The sequence below is a fragment of the Amblyomma mixtum genome, chromosome 3 (assembly GCF_055824585.1).
Source record: "Amblyomma mixtum isolate Tamu chromosome 3, ASM5582458v1, whole genome shotgun sequence".
NCBI classification, from domain to species: Eukaryota; Metazoa; Arthropoda; class Arachnida; order Ixodida; family Ixodidae; genus Amblyomma; species Amblyomma mixtum.
In genome coordinates, this window is record NC_143014.1 from 163,059,337 (window position 1) to 163,081,421 (window position 22,085).

The 22,085-nt window shown below is 43.4% G+C and overlaps 2 protein-coding genes across 2 annotated transcripts; both read left to right on the top strand.

Annotated features, from left to right (window-relative positions):
• Positions 1-4,797: 4,797 nt before the first annotated feature.
• LOC149352576 (uncharacterized) lies at positions 4,798-5,208 on the top strand. Its single transcript, XM_089575709.1, has one exon. It carries the CDS (start codon positions 4,798-4,800, stop codon positions 5,206-5,208), a length of 411 nt encoding a protein of 136 aa, XP_089431835.1.
• A 9,335-nt stretch (positions 5,209-14,543) lies between these two features.
• LOC149352577 (uncharacterized) lies at positions 14,544-21,056 on the top strand. The gene is made up of 2 exons (XM_089575710.1): positions 14,544-14,582; positions 20,751-21,056. The coding sequence occupies exons 1-2, from the start codon at positions 14,544-14,546 to the stop codon at positions 21,054-21,056; spliced, it is 345 nt and encodes a 114-aa protein (XP_089431836.1).
• The last annotated feature ends 1,029 nt before the right edge of the window (positions 21,057-22,085 follow it).

Below are 22,085 nucleotides of genomic sequence, written 5' to 3' on the forward strand. Positions count from 1 at the left end.
GAACACCTTATATTTCCAGTTTATGGAAAAGAATCTCATGTTTTACGGAGTCGAAGGCCTTTCTGAAATATAAGAATATGCCTACAGTGTAAAATCTATTTTCAATGTTAGAGATTATTCTTTCTTTTATGGTAAACAAAGCAAACTGAACCGATTTACCTGTTTTGCTGGGGTTTGATGACGCCCTCGCTGAATAAAAAACTAGTCCCTCTGTTGTTGATCACGTGCTCTGATATCTTTGAAAACACCGCAAGGGCAGGTATAGGACGGCAGTTTCCAAAATTATTCTTGTCACCTCACTTGTGCACCGCGCTCACTCCGGCAAATTTCATTTTTTCAGGAGGCAAACCATCCCGCCGGATGCAATAAAGGTGTGTGACAGAGGTAAGCTTAAATGTGTCCGTCACTTCTCAAACCACTTGTCTTTTAAAAAAAGTACACAGTAACGTGATCATCCCACGTGAGTATTGTCTGGTTGTTCTTATTGCGAATTTAAAGCGGTCGCTCCGTTGTTCTTGTGTCCCCATGCAGTAGGCAGAGCGATATCATTTACTGCACCGTGGGGTCTTACATGGTCATGCTTTGGAGCTTTAATGCTGTTGTCACTAGCACAGTGTCTGTGGTTAAATTTAGTCACCATTGGCTGCTTTTAGAGCCTCCAGACAGTGTAAAAAATGCGCTTCGTGATACACGAGGTACGAAAACCTCGGTTTTACTCTTTCTCCGTTTGAGCGGTGTTGTGTGACGTTCTCCCACACTGCCGCACCACGGTAAGGCGCAAATAGCAGCGAAAGCACACCATGGACCCAGCCTACACTTCATCGGGCCATTAACTGTCCTGAGAACTGCGCCAGGAAATGCCCTCAGAGCCACTTTAGACGAAACGACAGAGTCGTGCCACCACGTGCTGAAAATGCCAAAGACCGAACACAAGGAAAGTCCGCAAGAAAGCACTCATAGGGTTACAAGGAGATATTTTCTGTTAGAAATAAGCGTGTTTGACATTTTTAACTGGAATGCAATTTTTTCGCTCGAAGCTGCTCCATCCAACAAGCCAAAATAATACGCGCGGAAGAGAGCGGCTGCATAAGCGGTGCGCACATCTTATTGAGCTAGTTCGCCATGCGGAATAAATTAGTTACGTTATACCATCTCTACTTACTTCATAATAAGCGGAGTTACTCTGACCTAGCTTAAGTGCCCAGCTGCCTCTCACTTTATGTCGCAAAAACGTCGCTGTTAAAAGCTCTGAGTGGAGTTCTTCGGGTGGTTTTGCCAAAGCATGATTTCAGATAATCAGTAATTCCCGGGCCTGGGCGCCGTTCTGTGACCGTGAATGGATACCAGCAGATACCAGAAAATGGGACAGTGAAGCAGCGACAAGCCTGACCACTATAATAATTTGTTTCATTAATTTTGTTTATTGTGTTTCATCTTTCCTTCAGACATTTCATTGTAAGTTAAGGATAGAGAAAGACAGCTGCTATATATAGCATGGAATAGAGAAAATAATAGCTCGCTTCCGTCTGAAGACTGGCGGCCATCATTTGCGTTCCGAGCATGGAATACTGTCAACCTCTGGTTCAATTATTATAGCAGCACTTTCTGTTTGTGCATTCTGTAAACTTTCCCGTTTACTTACTGCCTCACGAAATTTTTATATAATACTGCCGCTCTCGGAAAACGATACAAGCATAAATATCGACATAATTTTCATATATTTCAGGTGGTTGGGGTAATCAGCAACCAGACGGTTACTTAAGCAGCAAGACGCACTGCACACTTCTGCTCAGCGATATCTTAAACATCAGCTTCACCATCCTAGGTCGCCGAAGAATAGGAGGGCGTAGTATTTCAGCAGAAATTCAGACAAAGCCACCAAAGATTTCAGCGTATATAGAGTGCTCAACAATCTGATAAAGTGTAGTGAATAATTTTCTTGAAGTCTGAAACATATACCATTTAAAACTGCAGTGCAATATTTAACAATCGCCAATAACTAAAAAGTTGAGATCAGCCCTGACCACTGCTAAGTCTTTTTTACCTTATTATATCTGTCAGGAAGGAGCGGTATCTGAATCTGTGCCATTATATTGATTTTCGCTTGAAAACTTGCGGAGTGCGTAATATAAGAATGTCTCAGTCTGAGGCTATATTTTCTGCCAATTATGTTTAGAGTGCCCTAATATTGTCATGGCCCACAACAGCCTGATGTGCGAGGTACGCAGCCAGCACAATTCATGTTGAAGCTCTACTCAGAGGGCGAGCACCACCCCTTCCCCCCTTCCCCCACAAGAAAAAAAACTTATCCTGCCTGCATCGGGAAGATGGGCTGCGTCGCTTCACGATCGCGGACTATACAGCACAACGAGGAGTATTATCTCCGAAAGGCAGACGCACTGACCTCCTCCCCCAATATCTTTTTTTTTTTTTTACGTGCCAAGACACGTAATAGCGGCTCGCCGAAAAGTAAGGACCGTCACAGCGCCGACGCGTGCGATAATACACTTGGGCCGCGCCTTGGCATCTCTGGAGGAAGAGATGAACACCACTGACATCACTGCCAACGTCCTCTTATCACGCAAGAGCTGCAATCGCCGTGCGGCTGGGATCGCAGACCGCGTTTCGGCTCGGGACAAATGGAAGGCGCTCGAAAAGAACACAAACCCTGTCATAAAGAGCGACTCAAGAGCGCGGCAATGAATGCGCGGGAGGGAAAGGCGGCGAGCCCAAGTTATGTTCGGTGTATAGAGCTGTCTTTGAGAGCGTGCTGGGCTCAATAATTAGGCGTCAAGGCCGATCATGTCTTCAGCCCGAGAAGCACAAACGCAGGACGTCTCCTGACCAACTCGTCGCCCGACTCGTCGGGTTCCTCTCCCAGCCTCGCGGCGCGGCGTTCGCTTTCGTCCGAGTCCGACCGGCGAGGCTCGGCGGGGAAAGTGGAGCAATCGTCGGCGCGGCACGTCGCTACTGGTCCGAAGGGGACGCTGTTTTTTAACCTGCACAAAACAGCGGGGGAGACCGCCTTTGGCTCGTTTTTTTTTTTTTTATCTCCCGTTCTCGGTTGCTAGCTGGCACCGAAGAGAGAGCCACAAAAGCAGAAAGCGTTCCCTCACACACTGTCGCTTCTGGAGCTTGGCTTCGGCCTGCTTGGGCCACTCAAATTCCCCGTCGTTGCTCTTCGTCGGCTAACGGGCTGTGTCTCCACTCACCCTCTTCCAATACGCAAAAAAAAGCGCGTCCTCCTCACTAGAATAAGACGCGGCGTTAGTCTTGGGTATATAAGTAGACTGCACAGGTGGTCAAGGACGACGGTTGTGCATAACCTACGGGATGTCTACGTCAGGCTGTATTCTGGTAAGGTATTACAAAACTGGTTTCGTTGCTCATGTGCGGGGTTCTTTTCGTTACTTTTTTTTTCCTGTCTATGGCATACCAAGTGAACACTAAGGCTGGGATGTAGCACCACTTATTGTTCGCTTGATGCCCCGCTTATAAATCTTTGCGTAATGCAAACATTTGCTTAATAGCCTGCGAACTAGACATACCCTTGCATGGACTGCGCCTAGGTATGTTTCACAGTTAAGTGCAACAATGTTATCTCCTCTTCCTTGTCGTTTCCTTTGCAGAAACACCATGCTACGAAACATATTGGAAATTCTCGGATACCTCTGCAAAGAAGCTATACCTTGGACATTTGCTTATTTAGAACAATGCTTACTAATCACTTCTTTTCTATATCATATATCATATTAACGCCCATTTTACGGCCTTGCAATGTCTGTAATTGAATCGTTCTCAGGTGATTTTGCTCCTGCGTCCATCTATGCTCAATCCTTTTATGTGTCCATGTTCTATGTATTACAAGCTAAGTTCAGTTTGGTCAGAAAGCAAAATGATTTTCGTCTTACGCCTTTTCTAAAGCGTACGTAGGCATTTAGATTTGCAGTGCAGATATGGGAATTATGACAAAAACTACACGAGGTAGTATCATGACCTTGCATCCAGGAAGTTTTGTAATTCTGCGGGGGCAGATGTCAGTGCCGGCTTCCAATGCCAAGGAGCCGGTTTAACTGAAGTTGGCAGCTTTAATTGGGATGAAAGCCACATAAGCAAAATACCAGGGTCTGGACACTTGAAGGTTATCGGAGTGGAAATGAAACTCACTTACCGTGGGTGATTCGAATTTCTAAAACGGTCTTTTCTTCGTAGTTGAAGCCTTCCCTTTTATTGTGCAGTGATAATCATGGGGTTCACAAGGCTGTCAGCGAGCAGCCACTGTCAATCCAAGCACATTGTCTCTCAGAACACGACTGAACTTTCGATCAAAGGAACGAACAATCCTGTTCAGTCGCCCAATGTACGGCAGCGCCATTGTTTCCCCTGGTAGCGTCATTTGCTGTCATGACTCCCCAGCTTTCTCGCTCCTCGTCTTTGTTGTTTTTAATTATTTTTAATGTGTCGGTACAGGGGAGCAATATTGCAGAGAGATTTGCCGCAAGGCTAATCACACCTGCAGCCGACAACTTCTGCCTTCGTCCTGTTACCTCTCTAATGCTTTTGAAGAAACTTATAGTGAAGAAAATTTGATTCTCTAAGTTCCTGTTTCATACTAATGCATGCGATATCTTCAAGAGGTTTGCAAACAGTCAGGATAATAAGCACGTTACGGGAGTACGTTAGCTAGATTTAATTATTTCTGCACTCTCGAGATTGGAAAAAGGCATTGTATTCAGTGAAAGCAACGCCCATTGGGTGCCACTCAGTTCTTTTCAGAAAATACCGCGCAGTGCTAATATGCATAATATTTCGCAGGTATTCACCTTGCTGTTGTGCATCCTGGGGCTCTCAGTGGCCGGCTATGACAGTTATGGTCATGACGATCACGGAGGCCACAAAATTATTATATATAAAACAAGCCATGGTGGCCACGGACATGGCGGCGGATACGGCCACGGGCACGACTACAAGACGCACGCCATAAAGGGCCCCACGTACCTGGTGAAGACCGTGCATCACATCAAGAAAATACACCCCGGAGGCCACTACCTGGGCCACTACAGCCACGGCGGACATGGCCATGGCCACGGTCACGGTCATGGCGGCGGACACGGAGGATACGGCAAGGTCATCGTCGTCAAGGGCCACGGCCACGGACACGGTCACGGCCATGGTGGAGGTCATGGCGGCTACGGAGGCTGGTGGTGAAGCGCACTTTCACTCCGCCTGCACGGCACCCCGATACCAAAGGCAAGATATTACAAGCTGCATTGCGGATCGTCTTTGAAACCTTCACAACCTTTGCGCATTTTGCGCGTGTCCAGTGAATGCTGTGGCCTTCAGAAAACAAAACTGTTTTCATCCGAACTACCTGTTTCTTGAGCCGTTTAACAGTAAGTCAAATGTGTGTTTATTTCTTTCGCAACTTGCAGGAACTTTTTTTTGAAATTTAGTCCCCCTTTCAGTTATTTACGCGCAATCGATGTCCTTCGTCACTACGGATAAACGGTTGCAGTGCACACTCGCCACCCGCTGCAAGAACCGATAGAAAACCTTGATTGTGAAGAAGCGATATCTTCAAACGTCAGGTGAACTAGATAATTTTGAAGCGACGGGAGAGGCAGCCTGAAATCACACAGCGCGCAAAAGTTAACGAAATACGCTCAGAAGCAGGAAATGATTTTGAAGCGTGAAGAACCCTGTAATGAGAAGTAGCTGAATATGGCCGAGACCATAATAGAAGAAGGAGCATTTAATCATCCTTGTTCTGGTTTGGTTTGGTTTATGGGGTTTAACGTACCAAAGCTACTAAGGCTATGAGAGACGCCCTAGTGGAGGGCTCCGGAAATTTTGACCACCTGGGGTTTTTTAACGTGCACTGACATCGCACAGTACACAGGCCTCTAGAATTTCTCTTCCAAAGAAATTCAACCGGCGCGGCCGGGATCGAACCTGCGTCTTTCGGGTCAGCAGCCGAGCACCATAACCACTGAGCCACCGCGGCGCCCATCCTTGTTCTGAACCTTGGAAACAATTAGCAAGGGCCAGTTATCACGAAAGCAACAAGAAGTTTTCGCAATCATGATAACATTGAAACTGAGCATTCCTTGCATACACCGCTTTTTTTTTATTTCGAGGTTTTCGTTATAGCTGTCTCTACTCAATAAGCGGAATTTCGAAATTAAACACTCCGTGCATACAGAGAATATCTGTCAACATCCCAGCACCCGCCATCTTGTGGCACTAGGACCATTTGGTCGGCTGTGCCCACGGTAGAAACGACCAGGGTGCCGCGCGTGGTTGGTGCGACTACAACGCCGAGCCTCGGCGTGATGAATTCGCGAACGCTGCGTACTGTGCTATCATTCGCAACATGAGCTGTCCTCAGACAATGAAGGAAAAGATTAAGAGCAACCTTCCCTACGATGTCACCCCGAAGTGTGCTTGAGTGGGCGCGCATGGATGGAAATGACCTTTTCGTGGCCATCGGAGCAACTGGTTTTTCGGGATGTGGGGCAGAGCATGAGGAAGTTTAATCCCCAATTCTTCCCTGTTCTGCGAGCGCACTTCAGTACCCAATATGGCGGCGCACTTTGACTTACTTTTGAAAAGTCCTATAGCAACGGCGCCGATCATAACGCCCTCTCCGTCGTAATGGAGAGGTTTATGGTAGCATGATCGGCTATCGCAAACCGGTTCCTCGAGGCGCCAGCTGCGCATGCGCAGATAGCCACGAGGGAAGCAAACCTAACACTGAGCAGGCGCAGCTAAGTTCCCGCGGAAGCGGATACAGCTGTGCTAAATCTTTCTAATAAGGCCCTCAATTGAGTCAAGTGGCCTCATGCTTATGCCCCCTATATCCCGCGCTGCGGTGCAGAAGCTTGAACTGCGGCTTGTAAATTCGAGTTTAAGAAAATCAAGTGATACTCTTGTATAAATACGCAGCCACGATGTGCAACGTCTATGAGCTTCTGGCTAATTTCTTGTGTAATAGTTATAAGCGAGTGGTGCATTATGGAAATTTTATGTTTGTAATGTTGCACATAGCAGGAAAGTCGTATTTTAAGAACAAGAGACTACTTCCTCCTTTTGAGCACCAAAGAACCAACGAGTTTCCGGAGAGCAGATGATAATTCGCAGCTATCGAAATTACAGCCCGCTATAGTAATATCTTTAGGAGCACCCGCTGAACAATGCTCCGTATTTCTATGCTCCGTATTTCTTTCTTCCAGCGGCTCCTAAGCTCCCATAGTGGTTGTAATGGAGTCAGTATTGCAATGTCCGCTTCTCACCTTGCCGTTGCTATTTTAATGACAGGCATTCTGAAGAGGCGAAAATGCATCGATATAAATATGCATGATTGTGCCAGAGACGCGCGCAAATGGTTCCAAAAGAAGAAGTTTATTTGTGGACGTGACTATTCAGACTTTTTTTATTAGTGTCTAGAGCTGTCTTCGCGAATTCAGTGATGGCGGCTACATTTTAAATTCCCGCTAGACAGAATGACAGGGCCACTTCGTGCCCTAGGAAAAAGGATCGCTTTTCAAAAACAAGAAATAAAGAATTACGTCAAGGAGTTTGACGATGTGCTTAGGAAGTGCTGTCTTGTGCTCTAGCTTTTTTCTTTTCTCACGAGGTGGAATTTTTTGCTAAAGGATATGACAGCGGGATTTTCGCGGCAAAAACTACTTTGGATGATAAAGAAAATAACTGATTGGGCATAAACGTTTCTTTTTTTAAGAATGGGACTCGAATTCCATAAGCGCGAAACTGTACGCCATGCGCGAATTCTTAAAGTTCTTCAGACATTCATGTTAGTTTTGTAAAACAAGGGGTTCCAAATCTACGCACGCAAATTTTCAATTTTTCTCGAGAGCAGAACATAATGCGTGTCTGAAAGGATTATGTTCGCCAAATCGAAGCGAATAACGACCAACGGTAAAAAAAAACTTTGCCATCAGAACTACTACAGGCTCAAACCTGAACTTTCTGCATAATATCGGTAAGCGCTTTATAACCACAATGGCAGTTAGCGATGCTCAGTAACAGGGCAGATAAACGGCTATGGCAAGCTGAACACAGCCACAAAAGGATTTAAAAACATTAGGTTGGTGAAAGAGCTATCTGGTAAAAAGAAAATACCGTTAAAAACGAGCTCAGTGCAATACAGTTTTCCAAAAATGACGTTGCAACCTAAGTGCCTTATAAAGTTCGTTTTCCCTCTTATTTCAGATGCTTCTTTTCCACTGTGGGTGAAAGCACCACGCTGGCATTACACGGCACAAACTTCAGTACCTTCGCACGACTTTTCAAGCCTGAAAGCCTCTTCAAATGCATAGGCGGTGCGCAAATGTTCCTCTCCAGTACTGTGCTGGACCCCTGCTGTACGTTGTAAATATCTTGTAAATAAATGCTACAGTAAGCTGAAGTATTGTCTTGGTAAGGTAAGTGCGAATTTCCTCTCTGATTTGCCCCACCAGGCGTTGAGAATGATACGTCACATAGTTGGGGTTTCGGCTTTACATTTATAACCATTGCGTCGTCTGCCTTCCACCAGAACATCAGTAGAGGGATAGAGACTGCGCGAGTATGTGTTAGAGCAACTTCCTCGCCGCAGATACCTGAGAAAGCACTGTGCTATATTTAACAAGTGGCTGTCTTTTGCTGCAATGAAAATAAATGCATGAGTCTTGTGTTGGAATCATTCTCAGACATCAGTAGCCAAAAAGATATCAGAACACGAGAACTCCATGATGCATAATGACTATGAGCGGGCATGGATGTTCCTGGGCGATTGCTGTTATCTATAGTTACATTAGCCTTTCAGCGCTATTGTCTTGAGGGGATAATGCAGAGCACTAACACGACTTTAGTGTTCTGAGCGACAAGAATGCTTCATGACCTATTATTTATTCGAGGCGTTCCCAACAATGTATGGTCTGTTATTCGGTCCCTCCAGGTAACTTTTCGCAACAGATAATATAAGCCTATTCGTTTTACATCAGTCTCCGGACATTACACCACAGTATAAAGACGATTCTATTACGTTCGCATCGCAGATATCATGCACACGGATAGCACTCAACAGTTCCCGAGTGTAAGCTGATCGCTGTGTAGAAGTCTTGCTGGTAATCAGGAGGTGGGACCGGATTCAGAGCCCTTTCTCTTCTTCAAGTGCACTGGGTGATCGGCCTACGCACAAGCGCTACCCACTTATAATAACAGGCTTTAGCCCTGTAATGAAAGCCGCCAGAGGCGACCTCACTCAATGACGAACGACCCGTGAGAAAAACATTCTGAATCTCCCCTCTGTTACACTGCGCACGATGGATCCTGCTAGCTCAAACGTCGCAGTTCCCGCACTCCAGTACCCTTTCAGGGTGGCTGCACCAGGAAGGTTGTTCAGTAAGGTTTGCATCACAGGCGTTAGTTTGTCAGTAGTTGAGGTATAACTGAAACATGTTGCATTCAAATGAAAATTCCGAAGGTTCTCTCTTCCAGATACACATCCATTTAGGATGTCGTCTCCATCAGCGGCTATGCACTTCCGCCACCGGTGCGCTCTAACCCCGGCACTCCATCGTAGAAGAATGAGAGAGGATGCTGTTCTGCCTCAAGATTCTAACGTATGGGAGTCGCGCCATCGATCTTTTGGTTTATCTTCCCAAGGTAGAGGACCATCTGAAGGTCATGCGCTCATCGACCTACGGAGCCAGCAGCAGGGCATTGCAACAGTGTTTTCGACAGTATCCAAATTTTATCCGCCGCGGTGAATCAACGGCTTTGGCGTTCGGCTGCTGATCCCAAGGCCACGGGATCGAATCCCAGGCGCGGCAGCGATATATGCAAAATCGCCCGTCTGCTGCGCGCTGCCAGCGCTCGTAAAAGAACCCGCGGGATGGTCTAAATTAATCCGGAGCTCCCCACTACGGCATTTTTCATAGTTCCATGTGCAGCTTCGGGACGTTAAACCCCACGTACCATATCACACCAATAGTTTAATTTAAGCACCTTCTTGGTGCATCACTTAATAAAAAACAAATTGCAGTCCAACGGGCGAAACTCACTGGACACCCTTCGCGCAAGGCTGAAAGGGTGTGCCCGAAACAAGCTGCATTCTATCCTTCCAATGGCTGCTGGTTCAATGGTCGCGTGCAGGCCGGGCGTGTCTATGTATTGGCACCACGAAACCGGAATCGCTGCCCCGTTCTACCCCGAAGCCCGGCTCTTATACCTCTGAGGCCTACAATGTAAATTGTGTCACCGGTTTGTTTTCAGCCGTTTAAGTCACGATAATTTGGTTGCAAAAACATGGTTGTAATATCCTTTGCTCCACTTCGAACTTTCGGCTCTGTACTGCGCATTGTCCAATGCATAGGAAATTTTGAAATTCCTGCGACAGATGCAAAAGTTACAGCTTTCATCGCTCAAATGTGTGCTTCTGCTTGTTGGCTGCGCTGTCGCGAGGGCTAATGAGTTCTTAAAAGTGCCTTCATGCCTATTGAAATGCGTGTAAATCCGCTTGCATTTTTTTTACCGCAACTGCGAAATACGCTCCCACTGACTTCTGCTTTCTGTTTTTAAGCTCTTCAAGAGAAGGAAACCGTGCGACTATAACTGCACTCACTTGATGACAGCAGAAGAGGTTTTAAAAGTTGCCCAGAAACAGCTTTCCACAGGACCAAACTTCCGCGCATGGCTTGTACACTTCCGCTTCTGTTGCCCAGTATATTAGACAAATTGTTTTATTTCCGGGCCTAAGGAAGGTACACTGGCATTGTGATGAAAGATAAAAAGCGCCAAGAGTTCGAAGTTAATCAGGAGCCATCTATAACGATTTGTCCCGGCGCCGACAATGCAACGACAATGCGCCGACAATGCAAAAAATCAAATAATCATTCTGATTAGTTCCAGATCCCTCCATTACACATGCCCCCCCCCCCCCCCCCCTATTCACATCCCCTCTTCTCTTTCCCCGAGTGCTGGGTAGCCAGCCCGAACCCCCCTCCCCCCCCCCCCCCCCCCCCCTTTTTTTTTAACCTACCCGCGTTCCTCTTCCTCCTTCCCAGTAATATCGCAAGTGTAAGAATTTCCTGCAGCCACGGAAATACTGGTGTCGTCCGCAGTGAACCAAAAAAAGAAATGCTAAAGCGAAGAAACTGTATTTGTGTCCGCCACCGTGTTGTCACTAGGAGATTTTTTCCACGGCTACAGTGTCATGAATCACGCGACGTTACCGGTCGTATAGTTTCCGGCAGCGTATTAGTGGTTGGGCGTAGTCTTCGTCAACATATATTTTGGCGAAATAATCATAAATTAATCCACTAATCAAAAGGTCTGAGAAAAAATACAATGGCATTTTCGACATTTGCTGGAACCGCAGGAATCGAATATGCAGAACGCAATGCCGAAAGACAACCAATCTAAGACCTCGCGTATGTTATCCTGATCACGACCGCTTTTTTGTTGTTGTGATATGCTTCCCTTTCTTTTGTGAAAACTATTTGACATCGTTCCTATTGGTTGTTTTTTCTTATTATTATTTGGCAGCCTGTGGTACGTTGGTGAATAGGGAGGTGCGCAGACCATTTCCTACTTTTAATATCAGTTCATTTCATCCGAGCGCAAAATTCAAGCTTTAGAAGACAGCCTACTCAGACAGTTGATATCGCATTTTTTGAAATAATGATGCATCGTCCTAAGCGATGGTATGAAAAAAAAATCTCAGTTTAGAAGAAATGCGCCCATGTCTCAACCCCGAATCATTAGCAATTTTCAAACCTCGAGGAGTACGTAAAGACAATGGTTACAGGGTCCTGAAGGCCCTGCTTTGCTGGAGCAGTTTGAGTTGTTGGTTGTGGCTGAGCGGTCCCAAGGCATAGGCGTGGCAACGCGCCAGTCTCTGCAGTACTGCCAATGGCTTGGGAACGCCTTAGTCTGCTATGACTGGCCTCGACATCTTCTAACCCTTACCAGTTAGTGTAGACCATTAACGGTGAAACCTGGTTGGTTTGCTTTAAGGGGCTTAACGTCCCAAAGTGACTCGTGCTTTAAGGGGCACCGTAAGGGAGGTCTCCGGATAGTTTCGGCCACATGGGGTTCTTTAACGTGCACTGACATCGCACAGTACACGGGCCTCTAGCATTTCGTCTCCATCGAAATGAGACCGCCGCGGCCGGTATCGAACCGGCGCCTTTTGGTCAGCAGCAGAGCACCATAACCACTGAGCCACCGCGGCGGCAAGACGTTTTCTGTTCACTAAAAGAAACAGCGCAAAGTGGGAACGGGACACAAATATTTGATCGTCTTCTGTCAGCCTACTCTTGTCCGACTTCGCTTCATCGTTGACTACTGTCTCGTTTACCTCCTGTCCCGTTGCCATTTTGCTGACTACTTTCCTGTTCCCCCTTGGCGCTGTTCCTAACGCTAATGAAAGTGTCGACCAGCACTGCCCGACAAAAGTTTATTTCTTCCTGAATCGGAACTCTGTGTGTGTGAGGCTTTCTGGCAAAGATGTTCAAATCTTTGTATTATTTTAAAATTGACTCAGCCGTGATCTCCCACCGAATTGTTGCTTTAGTACGCCAGTCAGCCTTGGAGATTACAGAGTAAATTCTGAGGGCGAGCATTGTAACTGGAAATTGAAAGGGCAGAAGTGATGGACCCGTGTTTCATGCACTGCTCGCAGATGATTCCCAGCATTAACATCATATATACCTGCACAGGATCTTCAACAGAGCTGAGTCCTCTGGAATTCTTTTTTTGTGTGTATGTGCCTAATGGCCAGGGGTTCGTAACCGTGAGATACTATCTCACTGGAAAGATTTAAAAATTTTTTAGCTCTCCTTTTGCTCCAGAAACCAAGAAATGAGGCTTCATTATTCACGTGAAGATGAGAGGGCGAATTAGTTTTTTCTAAACTACTGCGCAATCCTTGAAGTGTGACTTGTACAATGAAAATAGTAGAAATTTCTTTTTTTTATTTGATACCTCAAAGGCCCCTGGTATGGGGCATTACATGAGGGATGGGTATGACAGTTGAACAACTATGGTCTTGATAGCGTTCTTAAAATGGATGGCGTTGATGTGACGCACGGCGTCCTGTCGTAGATCATTCCAGTCCCGGGATGACGTGGGGAAAAAAGATCGGGAATGAGCGGTAGTTCTTGCGGTGGGGGCGTAGACGGCCTTACGGTGGTTAATACGGCTTGAGAGGCGATAAGCAGGTGATATGACTGATTCTCCTAAAGATGAATGATAAAACATATGAAAGAGGCACAATCGAGAAATTTTTCGTCGCGTTTCAAGGATGGGTAATTTAGCTCTAGATTTTAAGGCAGACACACTAGTGTAGTAAGAATAGTCAGAATAAATGAAGCGGATAGCTCGATTTTGTATTTTTTCTAAGGTTAAAGAGAGGTTAGACTGGTGAGGATCCCATATTGCCGAAGCATATTCTAGTTTAGGACGGACAAAATTTATGTATGCTAATGTGTCGCATTCGTTCTTTTTTCCCCTCTCATTCCTTCCCTCTTATTGATTTATTTCTCCCTTTATCACTCTTTTTTTGACTTACTTGGTTTGACTGCGCTTTGTAATTACTGTAAAGTGCAGCCGAGCCAAATGAGGCTTGATATGCGGACTAGCCCCGTTTGAAGTCACACTGATTACTTCCCTTTAACATTACACGTGAGCGCAAAGCGAGGTAGCAGGCTAAACGTGCTGCAGTAATAGTAAGTGTAGGTCAGCGTCGCGAATGTCCTCTTTCCGGTTCTGCCCTGCCTTCGCAGTGCTTCGTGACTGGCAAACTATTTACGGCACGTAAGCGTCTGCCTTTCACACCCATCTTCGGTCATTCACCTCTTTCCGGAGCAAGGTCAAAGTTCGAGCGCGTAGCAGCTATCCTTTTTCCGGAACGGCGTCCTGTTTGTAAACCCGACGAGCGCCTTTGTAATGCAAGCCTACAGGGGCCAGCTGGTGTCCTGCAAGTCGTCCATTCTCTTCTGACCCCGTTTGCAGGTTTACGAACCACGCGCTCGGTTCGGTCGTGCCTTGTTACGGTGTACTGGGTCGCCAAGTTTGATAACCGCGGTTCCGGAGCGACTTTGCCGAAGTGACGGTGGCGAAAACTCCGCGGTGGCCTGTCATCTTCATTCCAGAGAACAATCACTGAGGAGGAGCGAGCCTTCAAAAACGCACAAACAACGTTTCGCTGAAGGCATGCGTGGATGAAACGACCGGCAGAACCAGGAAGTGCACGCAGCACTTCATATGTTAGCCGGAAGTTGTGAACGCTGGGAGGCGCAGCGCGAAGTGAAAGGCGATCGCGCATATCATTACGTTTTGTTGCGTTGCACGCGAAGAGGTTGAACATAATTTTTTCTTGTTTGGCCCGGAAGAAGGGAGGAGCGGCAGTGTGAAAGTGCACTTCCTGTACGAGTCGAGTCGGAAATGAGAGCGTGAAAGGCAAGGGTGCCGTATAAAAGGCAGCGGCAATCCTGAATGGACGTCCACTGCCTGGCTTGGATACGTAGCCTGCAACGATGCCCATCGACCGGTGGGGAGCAAAAAGGGAGTTTTTGGTAAGCGCCGATAGCCGCCGTCTCTGCGAGCCTTTAAGAAAAGGTTTACCTGTGGAGCGCATGACCGAGTGCAGATAATGTCTTGTTGATCGCTCGAAGTCAGGCTTCCTCTGCGCAAGTCGACCGTGATAATTTTTATTCACATGTGTGTATTTGTGCGCTGGCCACACACAAATATACGCATAGGATGACAGCGCACGAACGGGTGCTAGCGTGTACGTTAACTATAAAGCTATTGTTCATTTAAATTATTTCGAAGAAAAAAAGCCATGCTATTTGGTGTCTGATAAGCTTGCAGATATGCAGGCAGTAGTTCAGTCATTGCTAAAAAGCTTCTTTACTCCTCGGTGAACACTCCCTTTTACGCCTTACTGAATTAACTAGGTGTTGGGTTTCCATCTCCAAGTATCTGTTGCCTTTTGACATTTCAGTCCATCACGGTAAGCCCGATCTTGAAGGCTTAGAACGAGCGACACAACCGAGAGTTTAGTCACTAGCGTTTGGCATATATTAATGCGTTAGAACTACCATCCACACTTTGGTATAATCTGTTCGTCTGTCGTTCGGTGCCGTCGCCGCCCTCGAGGAGGCTTCCTCCCACTACCACCATCCTTTGCCCTCCACACAACTCCACTCTCCAGAATCCTGCACCCGCTACCAAGTAACCCTCTTTCACCCTTCAGTAGCTTCACCCGCCATCAATCACCCACCTCCACCTTACAAAAGGCCCAACCCATCACCTATCCACCAGCTTACACCTTCCAGACGCCTCCACCCACGAGAAGCCCCCGCAGCACTGGAACGAAAAAGCTACGGCGAAATACGAATTCAATTCGAATGTCGCAATGGAAAGGCGATCATTGTAGCAGGAAAATGAACAACCTCTTAGGGCTTCAAAGGCGCTAAGCGTAGACAGCTGCGCAAGTTGGTGACCTCTTACACTGTGATTCATGTTTCCTCTCTGCCCTGCACGTGTATGTGTGTGTGTGCGTTGTGCCATTTTTTTATTTTTTGCGCCGGAAACTTGAATTATAGTGCTTTATAAGTCACTTTTCCATGGTTCCGTTGTCAAATAGGCTTTGTGAGCTATTAACGACGAATTTTTTCGCGTTTCATGAGACTTGCAGCAGGATGCTAAATTTCACTTTGCTCAGAGCGCTCCACGCGTGTCGCTTTCACCAAACGCTGATTACGCAATCTGGATTTCGCAAAAATACTTCATCGTCTAACTGCCCGAGCAAAAGGCATACCTCTAATAAGCACAATAAATATGCTAGGTTGTATACCACTGGCTGAATGGAATATGTATAGAGGCGTTCGTGCAGGACGCTAGGGCTCTTTGCCTTTTTCGTTAAGATATTTTACAGCATTTTTATAAAGTCTTAAAATGGCATAATGGCTACTGTGCAGACCTCGTGGTTTGTATTGGCTGGGAAGAATTATTCCGGTTATAACCATCGTCTCAGCATTGCATCGGACGGCTCTGGTCTTTGTGCAGCCTGAAATCAACGTGTAACCTGCCGGTGCATATTTACATCGCAGGACTCTTTCCGTAAGTAGAAATGTGAATCGCACTAGTAACTGGCTAGAGCCGAAGTAAAAAAAAAAAGGCGAAAAGTTATGTTCTGTTTCAGCGGCGTTAGCGTTGGTTCCGGCTCGGTAATACTTACCCGTCTCTGAACAATTCTGGCAAAGACGGAGAAGTGCGATCCCCTAAGAGTCGGTCGTGAACAAAGCAGATGGCGTTATTAGATAGATAGATAGATAGATAGATAGATAGATAGATAGATAGATAGATAGATAGATAGATAGATAGATAGATAGATAGATAGATAGATAGATAGATAGATAGATAGATAGATAGATAGATAGATAGATAGATAGATAGATAGATAGATAGATAGATAGATAGATAGATAGATAGATAGATAGATAGATAGATAGATAGATAGATAGATAGATAGATAGATAGATAGATAGATAGATAGATAGATAGATAGATAGATAGATAGATAGATAGATAGATAGATAGATAGATAGATAGATAGATAGATAGATAGATAGATAGATAGATAGATAGATAGATAGATAGATAGATAGATAGATAGATAGATAGATAGATAGATAGATAGATAGATAGATAGATAGATAGATAGATAGATAGATAGATAGATAGATAGATAGATAGATAGATAGATAGATAGATAGATAGATAGATAGATAGATAGATAGATAGATAGATAGATAGATAGATAGATAGATAGATAGATAGATAGATAGATAGATAGATAGATAGATAGATAGATAGATAGATAGATAGATAGATAGATAGATAGATAGATAGATAGATAGATAGATAGATAGATAGATAGATAGATAGATAGATAGATAGATAGATAGATAGATAGATAGATAGATAGATAGATAGATAGATAGATAGATAGATAGATAGATAGATAGATAGATAGATAGATAGATAGATAGATAGATAGATAGATAGATAGATAGATAGATAGATAGATAGATAGATAGATAGATAGATAGATAGATAGATAGATAGATAGATAGATAGATAGATAGATAGATAGATAGATAGATAGATAGATAGATAGATAGATAGATAGATAGATAGATAGATAGATAGATAGATAGATAGATAGATAGATAGATAGATAGATAGATAGATAGATAGATAGATAGATAGATAGATAGATAGATAGATAGATAGATAGATAGATAGATAGATAGATAGATAGATAGATAGATAGATAGATAGATAGATAGATAGATAGATAGATAGATAGATAGATAGATAGATAGATAGATAGATAGATAGATAGATAGATAGATAGATAGATAGATAGATAGATAGATAGATAGATAGATAGATAGATAGATAGATAGATAGATAGATAGATAGATAGATAGATAGATAGATAGATAGATAGATAGATAGATAGATAGATAGATAGATAGATAGATAGATAGATAGATAGATAGATAGATAGATAGATAGATAGATAGATAGATAGATAGATAGATAGATAGATAGATAGATAGATAGATAGATAGATAGATAGATAGATAGATAGATAGATAGATAGATAGATAGATAGATAGATAGATAGATAGATAGATAGATAGATAGATAGATAGATAGATAGATAGATAGATAGATAGATAGATAGATAGATAGATAGATAGATAGATAGATAGATAGATAGATAGATAGATAGATAGATAGATAGATAGATAGATAGATAGATAGATAGATAGATAGATAGATAGATAGATAGATAGATAGATAGATAGATAGATAGATAGATAGATAGATAGATAGATAGATAGATAGATAGATAGATAGATAGATAGATAGATAGATAGATAGATAGATAGATAGATAGATAGATAGATAGATAGATAGATAGATAGATAGATAGATAGATAGATAGATAGATAGATAGATAGATAGATAGATAGATAGATAGATAGATAGATAGATAGATAGATAGATAGATAGATAGATAGATAGATAGATAGATAGATAGATAGATAGATAGATAGATAGATAGATAGATAGATAGATAGATAGATAGATAGATAGATAGATAGATAGATAGATAGATAGATAGATAGATAGATAGATAGATAGATAGATAGATAGATAGATAGATAGATAGATAGATAGATAGATAGATAGATAGATAGATAGATAGATAGATAGATAGATAGATAGATAGATAGATAGATAGATAGATAGATAGATAGATAGATAGATAGATAGATAGATAGATAGATAGATAGATAGATAGATAGATAGATAGATAGATAGATAGATAGATAGATAGATAGATAGATAGATAGATAGATAGATAGATAGATAGATAGATAGATAGATAGATAGATAGATAGATAGATAGATAGATAGATAGATAGATAGATAGATAGATAGATAGATAGATAGATAGATAGATAGATAGATAGATAGATAGATAGATAGATAGATAGATAGATAGATAGATAGATAGATAGATAGATAGATAGATAGATAGATAGATAGATAGATAGATAGATAGATAGATAGATAGATAGATAGATAGATAGATAGATAGATAGATAGATAGATAGATAGATAGATAGATAGATAGATAGATAGATAGATAGATAGATAGATAGATAGATAGATAGATAGATAGATAGATAGATAGATAGATAGATAGATAGATAGATAGATAGATAGATAGATAGATAGATAGATAGATAGATAGATAGATAGATAGATAGATAGATAGATAGATAGATAGATAGATAGATAGATAGATAGATAGATAGATAGATAGATAGATAGATAGATAGATAGATAGATAGATAGATAGATAGATAGATAGATAGATAGATAGATAGATAGATAGATAGATAGATAGATAGATAGATAGATAGATAGATAGATAGATAGATAGATAGATAGATAGATAGATAGATAGATAGATAGATAGATAGATAGATAGATAGATAGATAGATAGATAGATAGATAGATAGATAGATAGATAGATAGATAGATAGATAGATAGATAGATAGATAGATAGATAGATAGATAGATAGATAGATAGATAGATAGATAGATAGATAGATAGATAGATAGATAGATAGATAGATAGATAGATAGATAGATAGATAGATAGATAGATAGATAGATAGATAGATAGATAGATAGATAGATAGATAGATAGATAGATAGATAGATAGATAGATAGATAGATAGATAGATAGATAGATAGATAGATAGATAGATAGATAGATAGATAGATAGATAGATAGATAGATAGATAGATAGATAGATAGATAGATAGATAGATAGATAGATAGATAGATAGATAGATAGATAGATAGATAGATAGATAGATAGATAGATAGATAGATAGATAGATAGATAGATAGATAGATAGATAGATAGATAGATAGATAGATAGATAGATAGATAGATAGATAGATAGATAGATAGATAGATAGATAGATAGATAGATAGATAGATAGATAGATAGATAGATAGATAGATAGAACTTTTATTCACGTCAATTGCCAGACAACATAAATCAGGCCTACCAAAGCCTCAAAGGGCTTGAGTGGCAGCGCCTGGCAGACAGCTAACATTGGCAAAACAAAGGAAAATAGAGACGTTGCAATGAACTTTGCAAGAAAAGAAAATGGTCACCAAACAGAATGAAACAAATATATAACTATTACAACATCAAGAAAGATTACAGTGATTTGAAATTAATACAGTAAATAGCTGAAATAACTACGGGGCAGGAAGCAACACGGAGACATACCGCAAAGTTTTTTTCAGGGTGTATTTAGTTTTCATGCGGAGTACAGTAGGAGGCAAGCTATTGAAACAGGCAGGTACATAGTAATGACGTGTGCGCTTACCGTACCGGGTTGAGGAGCGAGGAATGCAGTAGCGGTATTTTGGTCTTAAATCCCGAGCAGGGACATATGGAACGGTGAACTGACTGTACCAGAAGTGTTTTAGCACAATAGTTTCTGTTAATAAAGAGTTAAAACTTGGAAGCTTTAGTCTTCTGAAAATATCAATGTCATTACCAATGGACAGGTCGTAAGCAATATTCTTTAGAAGCAAACGCAAAAGCGAATTCACCCTATGTTGCCAGCGAACCGTGCAGTGACCATAAACAGTAATTCCGTACCTAAGTACACTATAGGCTAGAGCATGTACAACACATTTACGGACAGAAAAAGGCATAAAATATCTAATGTTATACAGGACACACGATACAGCACGAAGCCTTTGGCAAACAAAAGAAAGGTGCGATTTCCAAGAGAGATCACTGTCGAAGGTCAGGCCAAGATATTTGACCGAATGCGCATATTCAACTGGTACACAGTTGCAATTAAGACAAGTGCAATTAAGACAAGTTGCAATTAAGACAAGACAAGACATTGCAACTGGTACACAGTTGCAATTAGTTCAAATCATGACGGTGGCAGTGTCCCAAAGGGCCAACGCAGGTTCTTAATTGTGCCCACGAGAATGCGCAACACTACCCTGGATTCTGTCCAATCCGTAGCCATATATCATTTGTGAGCGTTTTGGCCTCACCAATTTTTTGGTCTGTACAATACCCGCCTGTTGACATGTCTGCAGGTAGCCCTGGCCCTGGCCTTCGCGTTGCTCCACTCTTGCTTGGGTGGCTTCCACGGCGGCGGAGGCGGTGGCATCATCATTCTGACAACAGGGGGTGGCCACGGCGGTGGTGGCGGAGGCTTTGGCGCCGGTTTCGGCGGAGGTTTCGGCGGTGGCTTCGGCGGCGGTGGCGGCTTCGGCGGGGGTCACGGGGACACCTTTGTCTCGGGTCCCTCCTATCTAGTCAACACGATCCACCGGGTGAGCAAGATCGGCCACGGCGGCCACGTTCTGGGTGCAGTGGGGCCCTGGAAGCCCTGGTGGTGATTTCGCTTGGACACAAAGCCAGCTCCTCTCATCTTCACTTTTGTGCCTCCCTACTCTCCTCCGTGATCAGCTGTTTCTCTAAACTTGAAGAAGCGCTTGTGGTGTCTGCGTCTTCGTGTCACGTCCTCCACGCTGCTTTAATTATGAGCGTCCGCCAACAAGCCCAATTCGCTACACTTGTGAAGAAGAGCGAGTACAAAGGATACCGCTGAAAGCTCATTTTACGTCGTAAACGAAAATTGTACGACTGAGCACTGTGCGTTCTGCGTGGTGCGACTGTACGAAGGCCCTGCCGCTCACTTCTGTCGTCTCGGTCACCGACACTTCATTTCCATCTACCCGAGCTTTCGAAACACTGCGTTTTCACGAAGCCACACAGAGCCGGACGCACTGTTTTCATCCTCCTCATCGCAAGACATTGAGTCAAGCTGCAAACACCTATGACTTGTGCATAAGCCGCTCGGCTGAAGGCGGAAACCATGTTCAAATAAAGGTTTACGCAGTTGTTTGTTCGTGTCTTCGTATTCGCTAACAAAAAACGGCACGCGGCTTCATAGCGGGGTGTACTTAAACGGGGGGTTCTCGGATTGAAAGCACCCCATCAAATTACACTGAGACTTCCTGCATTGCCGCCTTCTCACTGCGGTCGCAATCTATTTCTTCAGTGTCTCGTCGCTTAAACTGCGAGTACGCTATAGGTGAACAGCCCTGGTCATCGTAACTTCGTCTCGCTACCTTCAATAATGCATTATTTACGCCGACAACTTCAAGAATTCCTAATTCACCAACGTCTGTCTCTCGAATTCTGCTGCCGAAAACAGCACTCATTTGGCTGGTGTTTATTATAAGTATAGGGGTTGGACTTTTCGGTTTGAACCGAAAAACACCGATAAACGCAGGCCGAATTAATTTTTTGAAATTGGGTTTTAACCGAGAGAGGTCAGTATGTCTGACATGCATGTCACAACTAACTGGCTATTCTGTACCAGTTAAAGTAGGTCACGGCAGAAAACTAAGAAAGTGCTGAAA

What these genes read in the sequence shown, in the direction of transcription:
- LOC149352577 (XM_089575710.1), top strand. Translation starts at nt 14,544, where the DNA reads ATGCCCATCGACCGGTGGGGAGCAAAAAGGGAGTTTTTG. An exon ending in GAGCAAAAAGGGAGTTTTTG is followed by an intron (nt 14,583 to 20,750) that starts GTAAGCGCCGAT and finishes ACATGTCTGCAG; the next exon opens with GTAGCCCTGGCCCTGGCCTT.
- LOC149352576 (XM_089575709.1), top strand. Translation starts at nt 4,798, where the DNA reads ATGCATAATATTTCGCAGGTATTCACCTTGCTGTTGTGCATCCTGGGG.